The sequence below is a fragment of the Falco cherrug genome (genome assembly GCF_023634085.1).
Source record: "Falco cherrug isolate bFalChe1 chromosome W unlocalized genomic scaffold, bFalChe1.pri SUPER_W_unloc_1, whole genome shotgun sequence".
Taxonomy (NCBI): Eukaryota; Metazoa; Chordata; class Aves; order Falconiformes; family Falconidae; genus Falco; species Falco cherrug.
Window position 1 is genome coordinate 11,865,059 of NW_026599288.1, and position 25,428 is coordinate 11,890,486.

Genomic DNA, 25,428 nt, shown 5'->3' on the forward strand with positions numbered 1-25,428 from the left:
GGCTGTGCAGAGTGTGGATGCTATTAAGTGTGGAGTGGCTGGAAGACAACGGACATATTATGGGCAATCCAGATGGAATAACTTGGTTGTAATAACAGGCCGCAGCCCTAACAAGCTGCAGGTGTTGTTAAGAACATGTGCAAGGCCAAGGGAGATAGGGAGGCTGTGTGTTCGTGGAGAGGTGGGGGAGTTGTACGGAAAGATGAGAAAAAACAGGATGCCTGCACAAGGGGGGAGCAGCGTGTGGGCACCACACCGGGACCAATCATAAGGGAGGTGGAAGTGTGGAACGAGTAGTTTTAACCTATCACTTTTTACATAACAAAGCCTGTGTAGTGTGTTTATCTTTTGCTGAGAGTATAAATTTCTGTAAGTCTTTCAATAAAGTGGTGCCTGAAAAAGGGACCCTCTTGTCCATGCTTCCAGGAGCGAAGAGGTGGCTCAGAGGGGGCGGAAGAAGTCGGCCGTAGCAGGCACTGCCCCAGTGCCTGGGAAGGCATGCGCGCGCAACTGTTGGTATCTCGCCCTGATCAGTTGAGTGGTCAGGGAGGAGATGGGGTCCATGCTGAGCAAAGAAGCAGCGGCAGGGGTGAAGCTCCTCCAACATATCGTCTCTAAGAGAGGATTATCTTATGATGAGGGAAGCCTGACAAAGTTGCTGTCATGGGCTCGACAGCGAGGACTGATTCCCTCAGTGAGTGTGGCTTTTGAGTTAACAACCTGGGATAAGATCGGTGCTGCAATGTGGGAGGACATTAGTTCAGGCTCTAAAGAAAGTGTAAAATTCTCCACAATGTGGAGGTTGATTTTAGAGACTTTGAAAGAAATGAAAGTGGTCAGCAGATGATTCTATGATGCTGCCATGCAGGGGGACTCTGCGTCAGGAATGCATTTAGCACCTTGGTAGCAAATTCCGACTACTCTTTGCCAAGTGTGGACTAATTCTACTAAAAGTACTAAACCAGAGAAGGCTGTAAATTCCACCAACAGCATGAGCACTGAACCAGAGGAGGCTGTAAATTTCACCGACAGTGTGACTCTTCTCAACACACCATCAGCGATGGCGATTCTGTCCACACCTCCTCTACCCACAAAGCTTCTGTCACTGATTACAGCAACTCTCACAACACAGGACCAAGCGCAGGAAAAGGACAACTCGGACAATGATTCCATTGACACTGATAAACCTTTTGATCCAGTTCCTATAGATCTGGAAAAGGAGCTGGACCTCCCCACCTCACCGCCTCCCCCCATGCATTAACTGTATTTTCGGGGAGGGTGAAAGGGGGTCTGAGGGATTGGTGGCAGGAATGCAAGTGGGAAACACTTAAGCAAGGGCATTTGGGAGTCGCTATGGCATGTTCAGTATTTTGTCAGATAAATTAACGTCGAGAGTGGCAGCCTATACAATACGAGGCTTGTTAAAGAGTTAAACTGTAGAGGGATTTTTAAAGGACCGAGGACATATGTTACCATTGTCTGGGTTAGACAACCCAGGCCTGTTAGTTGAAGCTGCAGAGCAACTTTAAATTGTCCTTGGAACAAGCAGTGTGAGAAAGAAAACAAGCCATGAACAAACAAGTAGCCAGGTGCAGAGCAAGTCCTGGGAACCGCGAAATCAACACACTCTCATCAGCACACTCTGATCAGGCGCCTGCAGCATGCTCACCAATCAGCGACACGGACGCCCGCGTGACCAGAAACTTTTATCCAATCACCTGTGTGTAGAGTCGTGTGAGAGGTTGGTTTAAGTTATAAATATGACCTGTTTGTTTAGTAAAGGGAGCACGGCATGTAGCCATATTGCTGTGATTGTTGTGATTTGGCAGACTCTCCACGGGGGAACACTCTTCATTAAACAAAGCAGTGCGGGAAGGGAGGATTCATAATACATTTTCTATGTCCCTTCTTAAAGTAATTGCAGAGCCTTATACACTCACACTGCATGATTGGAAGTTATTGCTTCATATGTTACTAACTCTGATACAGTAAATGATGTGGTTATCTGATTTTTGTGAGCTATGTGTAGTGGCCTTGATTGAAAACCTTAGTCGGGGAATTGCTGTTAACTATGAGCTGTTGGCTGGAGAAAATAATTGTGCTGATTTTGTGACTCAGGCAAGGTATCCCAGGGACAACTATTTCCAAATGAAGGAGATGGCTATTAAAGCAGTCCGGATGCGGGAGTCTTGCCACAGTCTTGCAGGGTCCTAGAGAGTCATATACTAACTTTATTGATTGGCTTCAGAATATTTTGCAACAAGTCGAGCATGAGGAAGCTCGAGGGTTGCTTTAAAAACAACTAGCTATGATAATGCCAATGAAAATTGTAAACAGGCAACTTTCACAATCTCAACCCCAACATGTGTTAAATGATTGTAACGCAGAACTCACAGCAGACTGTAACTCTCAGGCTGAGTTCTGGAATGTAGCATAACACTTTTTTTTTTTTTTTTTGCTTCTCTAATCTCTTCTGTAAGAACAGTACACACTCTTAACTTGCTTAGTGATAAATAGATGTCTGCATGCTTCTAGTGATATATAGCTGTGTAAATGCATGAATGATTTCTGCCCTGAGCCTAGTGGTGCATGCAGCTGCGGTTTGTGTCCAGGCTCAGAGATGTAAATATGAGCTTCCCTGTTACAAAAAAAAAAAAAAAAAAGAAAAAAAAGAGAAATAAAGGGAATGACCCCAGAGGCACATTCAGAGAAAGCATGCTATGTTTTGAACTTTTTGAAAATCTCTGTCGACCATGCGGTGCCTCCCATTGTGCGACACTTTTTGTCAATTGGTGACAAGCAGTAAAAGCACGAAGGTGTCTTAGTACGCATGAAAGACTCTCGTACTGGGCATTGGTCAGGACCGCATGAATTTTTAACTTGAGGGAGAGGTTATGCTTGTGTTTCTACAGATGAAGGTCTGCGATGGATACCTGCTCACTGTGTGCGGCCTGAGCTTAGCATGCCAGACTGTGGGAGCACTGCTGCCACCAGTCAACCCAACAACTAATGTGTGGTCTCCTTACTGAACCAGTCCTTGTTTGGTGTACCCTTCCTGACTTGCAGACATTGTTGCAAAAAAGTAAATGCATGTGGGGAATGAAGAATCTTACTGAAAGCCTTGATATTAGGGATAATTGATTACCTCTGTGTAATGTTAATCCAAAAGCATGTAATGATGTAGTTGATTTATGGAACTGGTGGGAACATATTGCAGCGGTTCTTCTCTTATCCGGAGCAACAGCAGGGAAAGCATTAAAGAGTTAAATCACCTTGCTTGTTAGGCAGTTAAGAATGTGAGTCAAATTTGCCACCATTACATACAAAACAGAGCAACTATTGGCTTTTTGTTGTTGGCTCAAGGACTCGTCTGTGAGGATTTTGATGGTATGTGCTGCGTGGATTTTAGGCGCCCCATTGCAGCAACATGTTATCAAAATCTGAGAAAATGTCAGCCTTTTTGGCATCAATTCACTCAATTGGCAGTATTGTTTGTTTGCTATTACCTTGGTTGCCATCATTTTTGCAAGGGCCCTGCAGAACATGGCAAACCTGGTACTAGCTGTTCAAAACCAAAAAGGGGTCTGGATTGCTCAAAAACAAAAAGGGGGATTTGTGGAGTGGCTGGAAGACAATGGACATATTATGAGCAATCCAGATGGAATAACTTGGTTGTAATAACAGGCCGCAGCCCTAACAAGCTGCAGGTGTTGTTAAGAACATGTGCAAGGCCAAGGGAGATAGGGAGGCTGTGTGTTCGCGGAGAGATGGGGGAGTTGTACGGAAAGATGAGAAAAAACAGGATGCCTGCACAGGGGGGGAGCAGCGTGTGGTCACCACACCGGGACCAATCATAAGGGAGGTGGAAGCGTGGAACGAGTAGTTTTAACCTATCACTTTTTACATAACAAAGCCTGTGTAGCATGTTTATCTTTTGCTGAGAGTATAAATTGCTGTAAGTCTTTCAATAAAGTGGCACTAACTTGATCACATTGGTCATATAAGTTGTGTCCGAGCCTTCTGCGTCAACAATTAAGGAAAATAAGGTTAATTCATTTTGAAAATTTAAATTGTGTGTTAAATCCATGCGCTGATGTTTTTACACTGCATCTTGTTATTAATTGGAACCCAGAAGGTAAGAACATTAAGTGATGTGGCACTTCTGTATGTTCATGTACCATGGAAATAAAATCTTGCTGTTTTTTTCCTTTGCCACTTACTTTGTCCACTCCACTTGCACTTCCCCATCCAAAAGCCATCTGCAAGAATATATTGGCTATTTATTCTGATTTGAGTTGGAAAACAACAACAAAACCCCCAAAACACTTCTATATTTGTGTGTGTTTAAATATGTATATATGCAGACACCCACTCTTCAGCCAGTGAGCTCCGACTCGCCACCGCCGCAGCACAGGATTGGACCTGGCTGTCCGACATGAAGTAATTATTAGAGATACTAAAGTAACAGTATTGCCAACTGGGGTATATGACCCTATTGGCAAAGGAATGCATGCATTATTTATTGGATGGTCATCTACCACCAAATTAGGTCTTTTTGTTTTACCGAGTATTATTGATGCTGACTATACACGAGAAATACAAATCATGTCCTGGTCACCGGCACCACCTTGCCACATTCCAGCAGAGCAGCGGATAGCTCAGTTAGTGCCATTTTATGGTCCCACGGCAAATGGACAGGGAAAAAGGAGGGGGAAAGCAGGCTTTGGTAGCACAGGAGCCCCTCAGGTATACTGGTCCACAACGATAAAACAAAGCCAGCCTTTTTTGTCATGCTATATTCAAGGCAAAAAATTTCAAGGTTTACTAGACACTGGAGCTGATGTATCTATTATCAAGAGCTCTGAATGGCCCCCGGAATGGCCAACAAAGGAGTCTGCATCCACTATTCTTGGGGTGGGTGGAATGCAAAGACCTCGACAGAGCACTTATTTATTAACTATTCAAGGGCCACAGGGGCAGCTGGCTCAGCCGCTCCATTTGTTATGCTAGTGCCATGCACCTTGTGGGGTCACAATATACTCAGTCAGTTTGGAACTATTATTCATGTAAATGAACCAGACAGGGTGTCTTTTTCGTAGGGGTCACTGCACAGCCGTCCAACCCAGATTTATCACTGTCAGTTATTAAGCTTTCCTGGCTCTCCAACAAGCCGGTATGGGTTGACCAGTGGCCCCTGCATAAAGAACAGCTTGAACATCTTTATCATTTGGTAGATGAGCAGCTAAAAGCAGGACATATCCAGCCCACAAATAGCCCTTGGAATACCCCGGTGTTTTGCATCCCCAAGAAAAGTGGAAAATGGAGGATGCTGCATGATTTGAGAGTTGTTAATGCTGTAATCGAACCTATGGAAGGTCTTCAGCCAGGGTTGCCATCACCAGCAATGCTACCTGGTGATTGGCCTCTCATGGTAACTGACTTAAAAGACTGGTTTATTACTATTCCCCTGCATCTGGATGATGCACCTCGGTTTGTCTTTTCGATACTGGCAATCAATCAACAAGAACCCATGCGGAGATATCACTGGACTGTGCTTCCTCAGGGCATGTGCAACAGTCCCAGGATGTGCCAGCTTACAGTTGCCTCTGCCCTTCACAGGGTTTGTTGTGACAATCCTTCTGTGATTATATACCACTATATGGATGACATCTTAATAGCTGCTGAAGCAGAGGAGGCAGCTCATTCAGCTGCTATGCAGGTACGATTTGGCTGTTAATGAAGCAGGGTTACAGACTGCAGAAGAAAAGGTTCAGCGTACTCAACCCTGGAAATACCTCAGCTGGCAGATCACTCAGCAGGAAATCCGACCCCAACCTGTAGTTCTCAACACCCTGAAAATTCGGACACTTAATGATCTGCAAAAACTATTGGGAGCCATTAATTGGTTGCACCCTGTTCTGGGACTTACTACTGAGGATTTACATACCCTATTTCAACAATTGAAGGGGAATCCTGATCTTAACTCTCCACAAACTCTGACATCAGAAAGCATTCACGCTTTGAGGAAAGTTGCTAATGCAATCGAATGACGTCAATGCTTTTGCCGGTTTTGAGATCAGCCTATGTATCTAGCTATCGTTCCCAGTGACTTTCAAGCCTTTGCTGTTATTTTTCAATGGAATAAACAATCTTCAGATCTCTTGTGGGTACTGGAGTGGGTGTTTTTACCGCATACCTTGCGAAAGACTGTAACCACAATAACTGAACTGTTTGCACAATTGATTCAACGAGGGAGAACAAGGCTCCAAATGATTAGTGGACAGGATCCTGATGTGATATATTTTCCTGCCCCTAAGGAAAACCTGGACTGGTTGTTAACGCAAAGACATGATATACAAAGTGCATTAGCAGACTTTGCGGGGCAATTATCTCTTCATTATCCTAAACATAAAATATGGACTGACATTCGACATTTGCCCTTATAGGGCCAATGATAATTTAGTGAGATGTCGGTCGATGGCATCACTGTTTTTACAGATGCATCTGGAGAAACAAAGAAGGCAATAATTGCCTGGAAGAAACCTGCTGATTCTAAATGGTCAACTGAGGAACACCGGTGCGCTCAAGGATCTACCCAGGTTATTGAGCTTGTTGCGGTGAATATGGCTTTAGAACGCTTTGTGCAGGAACCCTTGAATATTGTTACAGACTCCATGTACGTTGCTGGACTTAAGCTACTTATCGACTGTTCCTACCTAAAAGAAGTTTCCAATCCTCTCCTCATGAAGGAACTTAGAACTCTGTGGACATCGGTGAATCATCGTACTCACAATTATTATGTGTTGCATGTTAGGTACCACACGGATCTTCCGGGACCCATATTTGAAGGCAACAATGTAGCAGATTTTCACACTATGTCTGCTGTTGTGCCTAACCTGTATGAACAAGCATGTATTTCTCATAGCTTTTATCATCAAAATGCATGTGCTTTGAAAAGACAGTTCCAGCTCACTCTCTAACAGGCTCGTGACATTACCCTATCTTGCCCTGATTGCCAGAGAGTGATCCCCTTGCCCTCAAAGGAAGGAGTTAACCCGAAGGGTATACACTCTAATGAACTGTGGCAATCCGATGTCACTCACTTTGTGGAGTTTGGGAAACTGAAATATGTGAATGTCTTGTAGATACCTTTTCAGGTTATATTGTTACCACGGCTCATGCCAGGAAAAGAGTCGTGATGTTTACAAACATTGGCTAACATGTTTCGCCATCTGTGGAGTGGCTAGAAGAGAATGGGCATATTATGAGCAATCCAGACCAAGTGGCCTCATTGTAACAACAGGCTGCAGCTGTTGTGAAGGACATATGCAAGGCCAAGGGAGACAAAGAAACTGTGTACTGGCAGAGAGATAAGAAAGTTGACCTATTAAGGAACTGTACGTGGGAAAGAGATAAAGGAGTTGGACTGAAAAATAAGAAAATAGAATGTCAAAACAGAATGTAGGCAGGAGCATGGATACCATGCCGTGACCAATCATAGAGTGCAGGAGAGTGAATAGACAAGCAGCTTTAGCCTATTAGCAATCTAGAAGCAATGTGTGTGCTTTGTGCTAGTGTATAAATTGCTGTGTATCCCTTAATAAAGTGGCACTAACTTGATCACATTGGCCGTATAAGTTGTGTCCGAACCTTCTGCATCAACAGCCATCCTTGCCGTGCCCCCAAAAATCAATACTGATAATGGGCCTGCTTATATAGTGCAACGAACTGCCAAATTTATGCAGCAGTGGGGAGTTCTTCATACTACGGGAATTCCTCACTCCCCCACCGGTCAAGCCATTATTGAAAGAGCTCATCCCTCCCTGAAGGACGTTAAATAAACAAAAAAGGGGGAGCAGGGGTCAGGACTCTCCACAAGACAGATTATGGAAGGCCACCTTTGTTTTGAACTTTTAAAATCATAACAAAGATGACCAAACCCGTTATGATCGTCAATTTTTCCTGCAGCAGGAACTGTTAGAAAAAACACCTGTTATGATTCGAAACCTGGTGATGGGGGAATGGGAGGGTCCTACGCATCTGATAAAGTGGGGTCAGGGTTATGCTTGTGTTTCTACAGGAAACCAGTTCTGATGGGTCCCCATGCGTTGTATTCGGCCTTTCTTGTCATCCTCACTTGCAATCCAGGGATAGGCTCCTATCACCCACCTGCTTTACCCGACACCTATGTCTGGTTTACCCTCGCCAATGCAACCAATCAGTCTACACTGTGCATTGACCTTACCAGTCAGTCAACAGTTTATCGAAATAAATCCGCCTGGTGCAAGTATACCACCCCCAGAACAGTAAACCCGGGAATTTCCTCTATAGGCCTTCTGAACAATACCTTCTTGATTTGTGGGGACAGGGCCTGGATGGGAATTCTGGGCAGGGCAGTGGGGGGGCCTTGTACCTTTGGTAAGCTTTCTTTCTTTCACCCAGCTACACACGGCCTTTGCCTTGTCGCAATTAGCAAGCAAAAAAGAGGAGGATAGAGAATGTCTGAAGAGAGATATATGAGAGGAGTATGGAGAATGTCTAACCTGGCAGGAGATGAGAGAACAGCTAGGTATTGTGAAGGAGAGTAAGAAAGACATGTAACTGCATGAATGGTTTCTGCCCTCAGCCTGGTGGTGCATACAGCTGGAATTTGTATCGGGGCTCAGAGATATAAATATGAGCTTCTCTGTACAATAAAGTGTCTCTGGTTGCTTAAAAAAAAAAAAAAGTTACTTTAATAAGACTTAAAAAACCAATTGTGAACATAAGAATTTAAATTTTTTCTCAATTACTCTTCTGTTTCTAGAAATACACTTTTTCATCATATGTGTTTTTCAGTTAAGGGGTAAAATGTGGAAACTAGTTGTTAGGATGACAACTGCAACCTAATCTAATTCCAAGCAATTTGTGATAAAATGAAATTCTGAATTTTGTTCATAAATTAGAATGGAGTTCTCAACCTTTTTATTTCCCTGTTTGTGTATAGTAAAAAAAAACACAAAAACCCCACAAAGCAACCAGAACATTTTGAGAAGCTTCTTGAGTTAACTTCTACATTTAATTCCGGTAACGATCTAAATGTGTTCATTCAGCTGTTTGTTGAGTTTTAAGTTTTCATTGTATGCTTTCAGGTTCTCTGAAAAGCAGCAATAACAGTTGAACAATTATTTAAAGTAAAACTTTGTTCTACACTATTTCCACTTCCATGCTTCAGAATGGAGGCACAGTGAAACACTTGCCCAAGTGCAAGATTTCAAGAGCTTTTAAGTAGGTTTTATCTTTTCTTTAGGACAGAAAATGTTTTGTAGCAGCTTATATATATAGAATTTGCAAGTTAAGCACAATTTCTCATGCTCATTCATTTTATTAAGTTTCTGTTAAAATATTTTCATAAAATTTCCATAGCTTATTGCATGTTCTTATAAATAATCATAAATCTATATGTTGACCTCTGTATGAAATGCGCTGTTAACAAAAGATTTACATTTTGTGAACTTGATTGAAATGTACAAATGTACACATAAAATAAGGCTAAAATTGGTAATTAAGTGATGAAAGAAAAAAAAGGGAACAAACAGTCCATAACATGTTAAAGCAACCTTTTGAAAAAACAAAAAGGGGGAATTGTAGGGAACTGAGACAGTGGGTTGTTTGACATTGATAATGTGCAGCTGTGACCTTGCTTTGATGATGTGCAGCCATGATCCTGCAGCAAAGAGGTAAATAACTTTGAGTGTGAGAAGAAACCTGGATGAGACAAACAAAGGAGGAATGTGATCTCACCTCTAGAAGATAAGGAAACAGCATGAACAGCAGAGTAGCCTATAGTGAAAAGCAGCTGGGCATCTGGACAGTAGAGTTTGACCAATAGTAAAGCTTTTAGCAGGGTGCGTACAGAGTATGAACTTATAAAAGCTGTAACTAACTAACAATAAATGTCTTTGCTTCACAATCCTTGCAAAGTCCGTGCCTCGTACGCCACATGTCTGCATTTTGCTGACTCCTCATCTCTTTTGTTCAGACTGTCAAATTTCTGTCCGCTCCAGCAGTCCATAATTGCTAGTAAGCATTTAGTAGTAGCTTCAAGTTCTTTGCCCATTTCTCATCTTTCTCCTGCTAAACTCTCCTTCTGTGTCTCTTCTTAGGTCCCCCTTTTAATAACATGTTCTAGAAGAAAACTCCTTTTTTAGTGTCCATTAAGTATTTCTAGGGTTAGTAAGACTGAGGGGGGAAAAAGAGTTGCAAGGAGCTCACTCCTTCTCATGCAGCAGCATGCAAATGCATAATCCAAACGAAGAGTTATTAATGTAAATTAATTGTATTGATTTAAAAATGTGGACATATATGGTAGCTAGAAATTGCAGAAGTCTCTTATCCCTGATTTTGCCTTTTCTGCAACACTGAATTTTGTTAGAACTTTCTGTTACTGGGAAACAATAAATTGTAATCTGATCCCTCAGTCATCCAGAAATAAACATTTTTATTCACTCCAAAAGAAAAGTTAGTCATGTAAAATGAATTGGCATAAAAAAATTGAAGAGGAGACTGGAAAACAAAGCAAGCATTACAAAATTCAAAGTGTTTGTTTATTGTATAGTGTTAGATTGTGTGGAGGGCTCGATCTTGAATTAGCACTGGATTTGCCTTGTAATGTAATTAAAATCAGATAACGGTATGACATCCTGGCAATGGTTTGAATTCAAACTTCAATACAGAATGAATTTCTATAATGTACCTTTCTTCCATATGACTATCATGTGTCAGATCCTGTATTAAAGCTGTTTAAACTAAACTTGAAGCCTAAAGTGAAATGTGAAAATTATCAATCACTAAGCAGACTTTTCCATCTGGGATTCATAGGACCGAACTTGGACAAGAGTGGGATGGCTAATATGATTGCTTTTCATTGATCGCCTCTACTCCAAGTATTATGACCTCAATATACCACTGAAACCATTATTATTTTCTGGGTTTCATAGAGCTTATAGTGTATTGGGCTTGTGGAGTAATGTTTTGATAGCGGGGGGCTGCAAGAGTGGCTTCTGTGAGAAAATGCCAGACGCTTCGCTCATGTCCAACAGAGCCAATGCCAGCCGACTCCAAGACAGACTGGCTGCTGGCCAAGGCTGAGGCAATCAGTGACCGTTATAGCACCTCTGTGATAACATATTTAAGGAGGCAGAGAAAAACCTGCGCAATTGCAGCCAGAAGAGAGGAGTGAAAATGTGTAACAACTCTGCAGACAACAAGGTCAGTGAAGGAGGAGGGGGAGGAGGCACTCTAGGCACTGGAGCAGAGATTCCCCTACAGCCCATGGATAAGACCATGGTGAAGTAGGTTGTGTCCCTGCAGCCCATGGAGGTCCATGGTGGAGCAGATATCCACCTGCAGCCTGTGGAGGACCCCATACCGGAGCAGGTAGATGTGTCCTGAAGGAGGCTGTGACTCTGCGTAGAGCCCGTGCTGGAGCAGGCTACTTGCAGGACCTGTGGACCCATGGAGAGGAACCCATGCTGGAGCAGATTTGCTGGAAGGACTTGTGGCCCTGTGGGAGACCCACACTGGAGCAGTTTGTGAAGAACTGCAGCCCATGGGAAGGACACAGACTGGAGAAGTTTGTGGAGGACTGTCTCCCATGGGTGGGCGAAGAGGTTCCCCCGTGGAGAGTCTGCCAAATCACGACAATCACACCAATATGGCTACATGCTGTGCTCCCTTTATTAAACAAACAGGTCATATTTATAACTTAAACCGACCGCTCACACGGCTCTACACACAGGTGATTGGATAAAAGTTTCTGGTCACGCAGTCGTCCGTGTCGCTGATTGGTGAGCATGCTGCAGGCGCCTGATCAGAGTGTGCCGATGAGAGTGTGTTGATTTCTCCGTTCCCAGAACTTGCTCTGCAACTGGCTTCTTGTTTGTGCATAGCTTGTTTTCTTTCTCACACTGCTTGTTTCAAGGACAATTTAAAGTTGCTCTGCAGTTTCAACTAACAGGCCTGGGTTGTCCAACCCGGACAATGGTAACATATGCCCTCGGTCCTTTAAAAATTCCTCTACATATCCCCCTTTTTCTTTTTGGACAACCCATGTCTGTTTCACAATAGATGTTAAACCTTTCTTCAAACAAGAAAATAAACAAGCAAAAATTAAAAGCATTACAACATGATTATAACAAAGTGTATTCCTTCCATCAATAACGTCTTTAACCAACCTGTTATCCCCAGTACTCTCAACCATTCATCAAAGGGATTATCATCAGCAAGAATATGCTTCATGTTTTCCTGCAGTTGTGACAACTTCTTGTGTATTGATATGGAATGATCAGAAAGGTTCATACAACACATCCCTTCAAAATCTTCACAATCGTGTCCATGTGCTAATAACAAAAAACCCCTATTGCAGCTCTATTTTGTAATGTACCATGCCTAACACTATCTACATCAAGCAATAATGAACTTAAAATCTGCAATGTAAGATTAAATTGTTTCTCTCCCCAACACACTAATTTTCGTATATTTTTAGCATTTAATGCTGCCATTTGGACTCATACATGTACCATTCTGATTGGAAGTCATATTCACAGCTTTAACATTCCAAAACCCATCAAAATTTGTTTCATTCTCTTGCAGGGGAATACCAATTAAACAAGTTCTAAAGGGGTTGTCTGCCTGTTGCAGACTTAAACAAAAGTCTGTTATTCCCATATTTGCCCATGTCACCCATATGTTTGTCCTAGGCAAGATGTCAAAAATACTTTGGCCAATGGGTAAAAAATTCATCAAGACCGTAAACCAAGTCCACCACTCAAACATGTTTACTCCTAAAATTTTCACAATTATTTATTTTTTTTACATTCCAGACCACAAATCTGTGCTTTCACAGATTCTGAAGATGTGTACTGTCTCCAATCAGCATGGTATTGCACTATTCGTATGTTTTCTCTTGCTTCACGCCCAGTTACTAATAAAACGCACAGTACTCAATTTACTGTCCACACACTCTTCAGACCATTTACATTTAAGCTTTGGCTTACAGAACCGTTTTACCCCACATAGCATATATATGCATAATACCTGAGGTTTACATCCTTTACAACATAGACAGTTTATTCTGTCTGCTCACTCTGAGTCTTCTCTTCCATCTTCTGATCTTGACATACAGGTCGCACAAACTTGCTAGGGACCCATATAGGTCCTTTATCTGTGGAGATACAAAAATAACCTCTACCGATAAATAACACCGGATTAGGTCTTTCCCATAACCTGAAGCCATGTTTTTATACAAAGCATTCAAAGCAGGAACTGTTGTTGTTTGGTTCCCTCATGCTGTTTGGTGATCTATAACAACAGCGCTGTACTACACCAACTACGTACTATGAGTCTGATACTATGTGTACAGGTGCGTTGTTCCAGCTTCCCAATGCCCAACACAGTGCTTTCAGTTCTAAGGTTTGAAGGTTGTCCCGTGGTTCACCGGTGATCACGTGTTTCTGCCACTGATTATCGGATCTCCATACACACGCAGCCTTCTTCATCTTTTGTCCTGTAACTGTAAACACCGTTTGCCGTTCAACTGGTCCTTTTGAGCATAACGGTCTCGCAATCCACTGATAATGCTCTAACATCTTCCAGAGGGGTCTTTTTGGCCGGTTGTTGTGTGCAACACCTGTATAGCCCATCAAGGCTTACTGTATGGCTGTTGAATGTCTCAGGAGCCACTCATAATCATCACCATGGACTGGAACACTGATATCTGCCGGTTCAGTCCCATCAATTTCAACAATCCTGTCTCTTCCTTTTCTCACCAAGGCTTCAGGGCAACTTAAAATACACCTGGGTTGCAATGGCAAAATAACCACTCTAAAACGATCGCTGTATTTTCCCCCTTTTTCTTTTGCCATTGCAAAATCAGGGCAAAAGGTGAAGTGGGAACATTACAAACCAAAAAGGATAATGGATGATTTGCCATTCGGTGACCACACCAGCCAGTCTGAATCTCGCGGGACACAACTTCTAGGGCAGCCCGCTGTTCTGGTGAACAAGTTTGAGGACTGTTGGTTTCGGTGCCATGCAACCAGGATCGGAACGGTTGCAAATCATCGTTAGTGAGGCCAACTATATTATGAACCCACTGTAGATCTCCTAAAAGCCTTTGAGCATCATGCCGATTAGCTATTTGTGTAGTAAGAGTTACCTTCTGTGGTCGGATCTGAGCATACGAGATGAGCCAGCCTAGATATTTCCATGGGGCTGAACGCTGAACCTTCTCAGGCGCCACAACCAAACCACATGATAGAAGGTGGTCAGCAATCCATTTCATTTGATCATCTGAAATCCCTTGTTCAGCGGCCAATAAAATATCGTCCATATAATGGTAGATCAGGATGTGAGGCCAACGCTGCCGTACTGGAACAAGTGCCCAATCTACAAAAGTCTGACACATCGTAGGAGAGTTCTTCATTCCTTGTGGTAAGACAACCCATTCATACTGTTTGACCGGGGCGGCACGATTTATTGATGGCAGAGTGAATGCAAATCTTTGCATGTCGTCAGGATGTAAGGGAATTGTAAAGAAACAGTCTTTCAAGTCTATCATGACAATTTGCCAATTCTGAGGGTTCATCGTAGGAGTTGGAAGACCAGGTTGTAATTCTCCCATTGCCAACATTTTAACATTAGCCTTCCGTAAATCATGCAATAAACTGTATGATCTGTTGTGCAGCCTCTGAACACAGACTATGAGTGGTGACCGTTTCCTTTGCCTGTTGCAATATTTTCCAATCATGCTGTTTCCAATTATGTGTACCAAGATTTTTAACCACTACTGGACAAGCTAACGAGCTAGTCACCTGCCAGTCACCCTCTAAAATAGCACCACGAACAACACCGGACCAACGCTGTAGAATTGGATCTTTTCTCGAGTTCAGCATCAGAGGGGTTGTTGGGCTAACTGGAGGAACTACAGGTATTGAGGTAGTAGGCAGGTTCATTTCAACTCGCTTTTCCAGTTTTCTTAATTTATCTATTACCTCCTGTAAAGTCTTCTCTGTATTTTTATCACAAAGTTTCTCCCTGCTTTCCTCAAATTTGTCCGATGATGTTTCAGGAAGAGGAGGATACGACATGGGACGGCGCTTTTGCCCGCCCTTGATTTGATCTGCAAGCCGTAGCCGCCCTCCTTTTTGGCCTTGCTCCACTCACAGCTCCAATTGCTGCAGCATGACTCGCTGCTCCTCCTTCCTGGGGAGGCTCAACAGGCTCTTCCGGTTTCAGCTCAGTTACAACAGACCCCCGAGGAGTAACCTCCTGTTTGTCTGCTGTCTTATCTAAGAACTACTGTACTGTTGAACACGCAGAGGCTGACATACCCTTCCTAGGACGAGTATGCCCAACTCCGAAAAATGTAGCCAAGAGAGAAGGCTTAGGTGAATCACCCTTCTGCTCTATTGGCTTTTCTACCACATCTCCTCCCAATGCTTCTATAGCTACCGCCGCTACTTTCTTTTCCACCTTCATAGTTTCCAGAGTGTTAATTATAGACCACCACATAGCTCCTAACGCTTTAGCTTCTTTTCCTTTCTTACCTAACTCGATTGTAGTATCCCAGAGGCAATTTCCCACTTATCTCCATTCCGTAATACTAAACAATAATGTGGTCTCGGGAATCTTATCCTTTTTTTGTGCCCAGCGAACTAAAGCTTCCACTTCTTTTTCTTTAGTGCTCTCACCTCTCTTAAAGAGGATACTAGTTAAGAGCTTAATTGCCACGTCTAATTCCATCATGGTCTTCCTTAGTGCTCTTGTTACCGAAATCTCGGAATAAAGAACTTATCAACACCAATGTGATGCAGATAAGCAGACACTTCTTTATCAACAGCCAGGTGCATGAGTGAGTCCTCTCATGATCAACGCACACCAAGTTTCAAAATCATACATCTTATATAGGACTTATACATATTCATTAAGTATTCATGCATAAACATAGTATTTCCCGAAAATCATTAACATACTCTCCTTCCATATCCGATTCTGTGCAGTAAAGGTTCAAAAGGTCTAGAAATGGGTCTGGGGTATTATTCGGCTAGGTGGTACATGAGTTGGTGGTCGCAATACCCCCTGCCGGAATTACCTTTTACCTACATTCACTGTTTCTTGGCAGGTAACTATGAGTTGCTTCATTCGACTCTCCCCAGTTCCCATTAATTCTACATTCTGACATCTCAATACTTTCTCTTAGGCTACACATAAACACTGTATCCAATTAGGAAACTGTTATCTAAATTCTAATCATTCCTACTAGGTGATTCTGACCCTTGGTACGGGGCTGTAGAGGATTTCATAGTAGCTGTCGGTTGCTATGCAAACACAAATTCCATTAAAATATTTCTTATAACTCTATATTCCTAATCAAATGTGGTTAATTAATTCTAACTAATAGCAGATATAAAACACTCTCCCCTCTCTCAGAGAGGATATCAGTTGAGAGCCCTGCCGCGTTTTTTTTTGTCGCGGTCTTCATAGCTTCTGTGTGGTGACACAAGTCTGTCGCGACGGAGGGAAGACACAGTCACTCAATATGAGTGATCAGCAGACTTCATTTATTGTCCCTTACAGTCACCTTTTATGCCTTGTTATAATTAGCTCATACATATTACAAAAGTTAAGCTCATTATTGGTTAGTTACCTAAATATCAAGTCCGCCCCTAGTTTCTGTTCTGTAGTTATCTGTTCCCACCTGCAACATTCTTTTCCCACCAAAATCTTCCTGTTATTTTGTAACTTTTGCTTTACTTCAGATAAGCTGAGAGCGATGTGCATTTTTGTCCAGCCAGCTGGACAATGTCTATGAGACCTTTTTCAGCTAGCCAGTTATCCACAATTGCCCCGTTTTTATTTTGGGCGACACAGGCTTGGTTGACCATTTTCAATAACAGCGTTTTAACACAGGAAAATACATAGCCAACTTATAAAATCTCAGTTCAGAAGTATAATTCCTGAAATACTTGAAAAATAAAGTTAGCTTGAAGCTTTAATTTAGATGCTCTTTCTGTTCCAGTGATATAAAAAGTTTAAAAAATTCAAAGGTAATTTTAAAGTTCTGAACATGGACTAATGCAAGCTCAAAACCCAAAAAGAAACCAAACTGATGTTTGACTAGGAATATTTGCAAATATTTTAGTGGAAAATCCCTGACCATTAACAATTTTCTGTCCAAATAACAACTGCCCTTATGCAACCAACCAGTCCATACAATTTCTGAAGAATACCTCATTGATATCAAAGAATTAACAAAGGGGGAAAATTAGTTCTAAGCTATATACATTCATAAGTGGATTTTTCAATAGTTACATACAGATTTACACACTAAGCCATAATGGCTTGTAGGTGATACACACAAGAAGAGTACGTTGCTTATCTGTCTGAATGTCTATGCTAAATTTGACAACTGTGCCACAAGCCAAGCCTACATGGGTGCTGTGTTATGCACGTTCCTTAACAAACAGAAGTATAATAGACAAATTCCCAAGATCTAGTCCCCAACCTAATTATATTATTTTGTAGCCAATTAAGGAAAATAACACAAATGTGCATATCTACATGTGCACACACCTTTTAGTTCAGAACCAATCTGCGATAAAAGGCCTTTAGCCTTATGGCATCATTGAATCTTAACGAGTACAGTAATTAAAAATGCAGTCTTACTGTAAGTGCGATTTATGCTGACATTCCCTCAAATGCTACACGTGAGTATTTCTCACTCAACTGCCTCAAGTTAAAATAGTAGTATTTGTTAATATGTATTAAAAAATCATTAATTCTCTACAATAGCAGTTGAATTCCATAACACTATGTAAGCAAAAGAGGCTTAAGATGGGTTTTCTGAATACTAACAACTTATTTTAGACTGTCTAAACTCAGGTCTTGAAAGATTTCACTCTGCCAGACGTAGAAACACTGTTGCACTCCAGTTGTGATATCCCTTTTCCCAAGTTGTCACATGCACATCTCGCTCAAGCAACATTATTGTTAAAGTTTCTCTCTGCTACATAAAAGCATATTGCACTTGTAGATATAAAAGACAGCACCCTTACTTAGATTATTACCTTATTACCTCATAACTCTTAGTATACCTTCTATCTCTGATTTCATCACTTCAAAAATTCACCAGAAGCAGATAAAACCACAGCATCAGACTAAACTACACCTTAACTGCTGATTCAAATAAAGGCATTCTCTTCAGATATGCCTAATGCTTACAAATAGTGTTGGCTGGTTTTGATCAAGAAACTATTATTACAATAACGATCAAAAATAATAATCCCGTTTGCAAAATGCCTTTAAGCCAGCCTCCTAGTCCCAACCAATTTCCACATTCAGAATACAGCATAAATACAGAATACAGAATAAATTATCTCCATCAAGGCAAAAAGGCTTCTCTTTAAGCACAGAGATGTTTGCCAGTTCAAGGCAGAAACCCATTTCTTGTAGGTGACATCTGAAGCACTTCTTTTTTTTTTTTTTTTTTTTTTTGTGGGTTTGTAATCAAGTCCGTATTTTTCCTTGAGAAGCTTAAGCTGTTCCTCTTGTTTCAGGAGTGCTTCCAACTCTGATTTGTCGAATAGGTCCGTATTTCCCAAAGATATCATACATTTCCTCCGCTGTGATTTCATACGGCAGGTTCCGAATATAAAGGATCCGATTGACCTCTGGGGGCAGCCGGATGTCAGCTCGCTTGGCCGCTTGCATCGCCATGGCGCCGATCGGAGGGGGTGGGGTGCCGCCTTGGAGAGAAACCGCGGCCGGGAAGGGGCCTGCCGGGCTGCGCGCCGCCGCTCGCCGCTGCCGCGGGGGTCCCAGATGCTATCCCATACGCTAATAACCCGGGTAATGCCTTTTTACAATCTATGTCCTGAACGCTCCGCTTTTCTAAAAAGCATATGAGCGAATCGTACGTCGCTTGTCCCTCCATACCTTCGTCAGCGCTGTTGCAGCCTTTGCGAGACTTCTGCGACGCGTGGCCGGCGGGACCCTCTGTAGGTGCTCCCGGGCGCGGGGACTGTGCCCTTCCGCCTCCTGCGCTGCTTTCAGCACCGGTACCCGAATCTCTGTCGAACCGTGGCTCGCAGGTTCAGCCCTCTCTAGGGTCCCTGTTCGGGCGCCATTTGTCGCGACGGAGGGAAGACACAGTCACTCAATATGAGTGATCAGCAGACTTCCTTTATTGTCCCTTACAGTCACCTTTTATACCTTGTTATAATTAGCTCATACATATTACAAAAGTTAAGCTCATTATTGGTTAGTTGCCTAAATACCAAGCCCGCCCCTAGTTTCTGTTCTGTAGTTATCTGTTCCCACCTGCAACATTCTTTTCCCACCGCAGTCTTCCTGTTATTTTGTAACTTTTGCTTTACTTCAGATAAGCTGAGAGCGATGTGCATTTTTGTCCAGCCAGCTGGACTATGTCTATGAGACCTTTTTCAGCTAGCCAGTTATCCACACAAGTCGAGGCGGACTGAAAAGAAACACTATGTCTGCGTGGCTGGGTTCAGACAAAATGGCCTTTATTGTTTATACAAACTATTTATATATCCTAGACAGTGCAGGTGTTAGACCCTGATAGGTTTTTGTGTCCTTCTTCTTGCTTGCTATTTGCTGTTGCTGTAGGTGCCCGTATGCTTCCGGTTCTAAGTTCCGATTCTTCACATCCTGTTTACATACCTGACAATTTGTGGCCGTCTTAAAGGTACACGGCTAAGTCTTTGAAGTCAACTAACTTGTCTGCAGACCCGCTGCAGACCCCAACACTTCTGCATAGCTTGTTTTCTTTCTGACACTGCTTGTTTCAAGGACAATTTAAAGTTGCTCTGCATTTTCAACTAACAGGCCTGGGTTTTTGCAAATTGGACAATGGTAACATATGTCCTCGGTCTTTTAAAAATTCCTCTACAGGTGGGACCCCATGCTGGAGCAGAGAAAGAGTATGAGGAGGAAGGAGAAGCAAAGATGGATGATGAACTGACCGCAACCCCGATTTCCCATCTCCCTGCACTGCTCAGAGGGAGAAGGTAGATAAATCGGGATTGAAGTCAAGCCCGGGATGATGGAAAGGTTGGGTCAAAAGTGTTTTAAGATCTGTTTTTATTTCTCATTACCCTACTCTCATTTGTTTGGCAATAAAGTAATTTTCTCAAGTCGAGTCTGCTTTGCACATGACGGTAATTGCTGTGTGATGTCTCTGTCCTTATCTCGACACACACACCTTTCATTATATTTTCTCTTCTTTGTCTAGTCGAGGAGGGGGAGTGATAAAGTGGCTTGGTGGGTGTGGATAACTGACTAGCTGAAAAGGGTCACATAGACATAGTCCAGCTGGCTGGACAAAAATGCACATCGCTCTCAGCTTATCTGAAGTAAAGCAAAATACACTGTCTTTGGCTGTCCTTGTTACACAATAACAGGAAGATTTTGGTGGGAAAAGAATGTTGCAGGTGGGAACAGATAACTACAGAAGAGAAACTAGGGGCGGGCTTGGTATTTAGGCAACTAACCAATAATGAGCGTAACTTTTGTAATATGTATGAGCTAATTATAAGAAGGCATAAAAGGTGACTGTAAGAGACAATAAAGGAAGTCTGCTGATCACTCATATTGAGTGACTGTGTCTTCCCTTCGTCGCAACAGGTGGGCACGTGGCATGAAGCCAAGGTTAATCCATCATAGTCCTTTTTGGTGCCCAACATGAGGCATGAGGAATTTGAAATAAGGATAGTAGTTATGAGAGGTAACAGGGAAAACATGGACTGAACATTGCTAGATGGCAAAGAGTGGAATGACTGGGGAATTTGTTGTAATTGTGGTGAAGGGACAAGGGGTGGAGTGTGTGTAAATTGTCCACTTTTGTCGGTGTCATGATGATGTTGTTTTGATTTTGGTGTGGGGAAATCTTTTTATTGATGCAAGTTTGTGAAGATTATATATATTGTGTGATTAATGTGTATTTTAATCATAATTCTTAAGTATGTGATTCACAGAGGCAAGGGGTGGAATGTAGTAGGTTTGCATGGCAATGTTTTGGTAGTGGGAGCGTTACAGGGGTGGCTTCTGTGAGAAGCTTGCAGAAGCTTACCCCATGTCTGATAGAGCTAGTGCCAGCTGGCTCCAAGATGGACCCTCCTCAACTGGACAGGGGAGAAAATTTTTAACAAAAGGTTTATGGGTCAAGATAAGAACAAAGAGATCACTTATCTCCGGAAAACAGACTCAACATGGGGAAATTAGCTTATTGCCAATCAAACCAAAGTAGGATAATGATAAATAAGAACAAATCTTAAAACATTTACCACACATCCCTCCCTTCTTCCCAGGCTCAACTTGACTCCCAGCTTCTCTACCTCCTACCCCCGAGTGGCACAGGGGGACAGGGAATGGGGGTTGTGGTCAGTTCATCATCCATCTTTGCCACTCTTTCCTCCTCACACTCTTCCCCTGCTTCACCATGGAGTCCAACCCATGGGACACAGTCCTCCACAAACTGCTCCATCATGGCTTCTTTCCACGGGGTGCAGTCCTTCAGGAATGGACTGTTCCAGCATGGGTCCCCCCTGGGGTCACAAGTCCTGCCAGAAAACTCATTCCAGCATGGGCTCTCCACAGGGTCACAGCCTCCTTCAGGACACATCCACCTGCTCCAGCATGGGGTCCTCCACAGGCTGCAGGTGGATATCTGCTCCACCATAGACCTCCATGGGCTGCAGGGACACAACCTGTTTCACCATGGTCTTATCCATGGGCTGTAGGGGAATCTCTGCTCCAGTGCCTAGAGTGCCTCCTCCTCCTTCACTGACCTTGTTGTCTGCAGAGTTGTTTCTCTCACATATTCTCACTTCTCACCTTTCTGGCTGCTGTTGTGCAGCAGTTTTTTTCCTTTTTTAAATATGTTATCACAGAGGAGCTATCAGCATCGCTGATTGGCTCAGCTTTGGCCAGCAGTAGGTCCATCTTGCAGCCAGTTGGCATTGGCTCTGTTAGACATAGGGGAACCTTCTGGCATCTTCTCACAGAAGCCAACCCCGCAGCCCCCCTACTACTCAAACCTTGCCACCAAACCCAATATAAATAGATGCATAGGCACATGGATAAACCTCTTGTAATCCATTTTGCATAATTAAAATATCACTGATGTTTAGGATGAAAGGTTCCTGTGCTCTGTTTAACAAGCTTCATAAAATGCTTTTTAATCACAGTTGGGGATAGTTTTCACGCTCTAGTAATGTTTTGCATAGGTTGGCAGAGAGATGAATAGAATAGGATAGAATAGGATAGAACAGGATAGGATAGGATAGGCTATTTCACTTGGAAGGGACCTACAATGATCATCTAGTCCAATTGCCTGACCAATTCATGCTATCATTGCCTCTTTAAGCAGCATATTGCTTCTCTGGCAGTAGCAGACACTTGAAATCTCCATATAGATATATGCATTAAGATACATGGAGCAACCTTTTGTGTATATAACTTGTATTTATTTTTCACAACAAATAATTATATTGATCAGCCCTTTTCAAGACTGTATATAAAAAAATGACTTAAATAAAGGCAGTGAGAGTCTTAGTGTAGTTATTTTCATACTGACAAAAAAAAAAAAAGAAAATGCTCTAGATAGGATGATGAAGACTAAATCTCTTATGCTGAAACTTGGAAGATGATTTGTTGAAAATCCTAGCCATTAAAACTGTTTCTTTTGAATTTTCTTTTTTAAAAGTTTTAAACTTAACCTGTAGAGGAGTGAAGGCAATGGGTTGATTGACATTGATAATATGCAGCTGTGGCCTTCCTATGAAGGCAGTAGGTTGATTAACATGGACAATGTGCAGCTGTAGCTCATTCCCACTAAGTGGTTAAATAGCTCTGAGGAGGGTGGGAGAAGGAATAGTACTGTGGTCTGGCTTTGTCTCTGGAGGAATGAGAAGCAACATGGATGGTAGAATATGATTGATGGTAAAAGCCTTGTTGTAGTCTACTAGTTTTGTTTGTGCTGTGACAATTGGTGCCCTGTGTGAGGCAAACTGATTTGGATTCCATCTACAACAACTTGCACCCAATGTGGGGCACACTGATTTGGACATTTGAAGTTTTGAGTGGTGATGACAGTGCCCAATATAGCTGAGATAAGTGGGGAGAATCTGTGATCTGGATCATGTAACAGCTACTGTGAGAGGTGAGCTGTTGATGACTAATTGATATGGGTGTATTATAATACTTGCTGTCTACTGTTGGTGCCCAATGTAGCTGGGGACTAAATGATATGGGTGTGCAGATTTCAGCAGAGGAAAACTTCAAATATATCTATAAGCATTGTTAGCATAGAAAAGAGGCGTAAAGTATGACAAGATGGCAGTAAGAACTTTGTTGGGGTGGTGCAAAATAAAATGTGTTAAGCTGAAAAATATCTCCAATATCAAGACATGGCAAGGTACTGGAAAGTTACTTTCTGAGGCTGCCTCAAGGAGGGATAAAATTGCAACAACACTGAGATTAGTCTTAGACTTACTAGAACAATTAAAAGTGGACAGGGAGATAAATTCTATATTTTTAATGCTCATGGATATATTTTAAAGAAGTGGTGTAAAGTATGATAGAATGCCAATAAGAATTCTGCTAGTATGGTGTAAAAAGTATGATTTGCCAATTTACAATGAAAAAGGTTTTCAGCGTTCAGACATGGCAAAGTGTTGGAAAGGTACTTTTTGAGGCTGCCTCGAGGAGAGACAAAATTGCTGCAGCCTTGTTAACAACATGGAGTTGATCATAGATTCACTAGAACTATTAAGAGTGGACAGAGACACAAACCCTATGTTAACAATGATAATAGACATATTTTCAAATAGAGGCATAAAGTATGATGAGATAGCAATAAGAACTCTGCTGGGGTGGTATAAAAAGAATGATTTGCCTGTTACAGTGAAAAATGTCTCCAGCATTCAGATATGGCAAAATGCTGGAATGTTACTTTTTGAGACTGCCTCGAGGGGGGACAAAATTGCAATGGCATAGTTAACAACATGGAGATTAGTCTTAGACTTACTAAGTGGACAGGGAGACAAAGGCTGCAGTTGAAGCAGCCACATCCCTGGTTGCAGAGATGATGGCCAATAAGGTACCTTTGGCACTGCCAGATTCTCCACCGTTGCCTGATTAACACAGTTGGGGCTGGTGGGAGGAGCAGAATGGTGCCGTGTAGAGTGAGCAGAGTCTATTCCCTTTGGGGCAGCAGGGGGATGTGGTCCTTGACCAGTTGTCTAACTGTGATCCTGAGCCACCTGTGATAGGTTTATTGGAGGAGACATTGGGTCATGTTCAACAACCAGTCCAGGTTGCAGCATTGGGGCCAGATCCTGCCAAATTCTGGAAAAAGGTGTGGGAGCAAGCACTCATGGAAGGGGATATTGATGCTACAACTGCCATGGGGGCAGGGTGCTAGCCTACCCAGTGCTTTGAAGGAATGGTAATGCTCTCCCTGAGTGGGAACCTTTCAACTGGGGAGTAATAAGAGTTAAGAACAACCTGTATGGAGCATGGAGTAGGCTCACCCTATGTGAGAGACTTGTGCTGGTGAGACCCACCATTGCCACAGGAGGTGTGTTGTCTCAACATTGCTATGGCAGGAAACTCATGCCATCACCACAGTGAATGCATTAAGGCAGGAAGATAACACCACTGCAGAGATTTATCTATACCTTGTTAAAGTAGGAAACCGACTGATGCTGTGGAGCAGCAGGGGAGGCTGATCCTGCAGAACTGAACCAAACCCCTGTGCATGTGCCCAGGCTTGGGGTCAGGGGGATCAAGCTGCATCCCTGAGGAATGTTAGGCATGTACACCATTGTTGGGTTGAAGGTGTGGTTAAGCAGAACAACTTGTAACAACTCTATAAAAAAAATGGAACAAACTAACATGGGATGGAATGTTTCCCCACCAGACTTGAAAACAAATTGGACTGTTGGGATGCCGCAGCTCTGCGGTGGTAGTTATTGAACTCTTTCCTTCTTTCTTTAGTTACCAGTAAGAGTGTCCTGCAGGGGGCTGAACCCTTCACCCACTCACATACCCTATAGGAGTCAAGATCCCACCCACGAATCCTATAGGAACCGCTTCGGTCCTTCACTGGCCAAGTCCCTCGCGGGAGTTTGGAACCGTGGTTAGAAGACCTCCACACTTGCTTCGGAATTCAAATCCTGGCTCCGAACCTAGAGTCCATTTCCAGAATTAGATTCAGTCTCAGTCACACTCTTACACACAAGTAACCGATCCCACCCAACCGAACGGCTTCCCTTATACTCACAACTCAGTCGTCTTCGTTCGGATCTTCGTGCACCAGAATTACGGGTCCTTTATACTGCAGTTTTTCCCTAGGAGCTCCGATCC

At 42.7% G+C, this 25,428-nt stretch overlaps 2 protein-coding genes across 2 annotated transcripts in view; both read right to left on the reverse strand.

The window, feature by feature from the left end:
- Positions 1-1,947, reverse strand: part of LOC129734894 (protein FAM219A-like) — a 50,061-nt gene extending 48,114 nt beyond the window's left edge. The window contains exon 1 of the mRNA XM_055700265.1: positions 1,941-1,947. Within this exon, the coding sequence (XP_055556240.1) occupies positions 1,941-1,947 (7 nt within the window). The remainder of the gene's footprint in view (positions 1-1,940) is intronic.
- The window catches only part of LOC129734925 (uncharacterized), a 254,926-nt gene that overhangs the window by 117,978 nt on the left and 111,520 nt on the right, over positions 1-25,428 (reverse strand). The window lies entirely within an intron of this gene.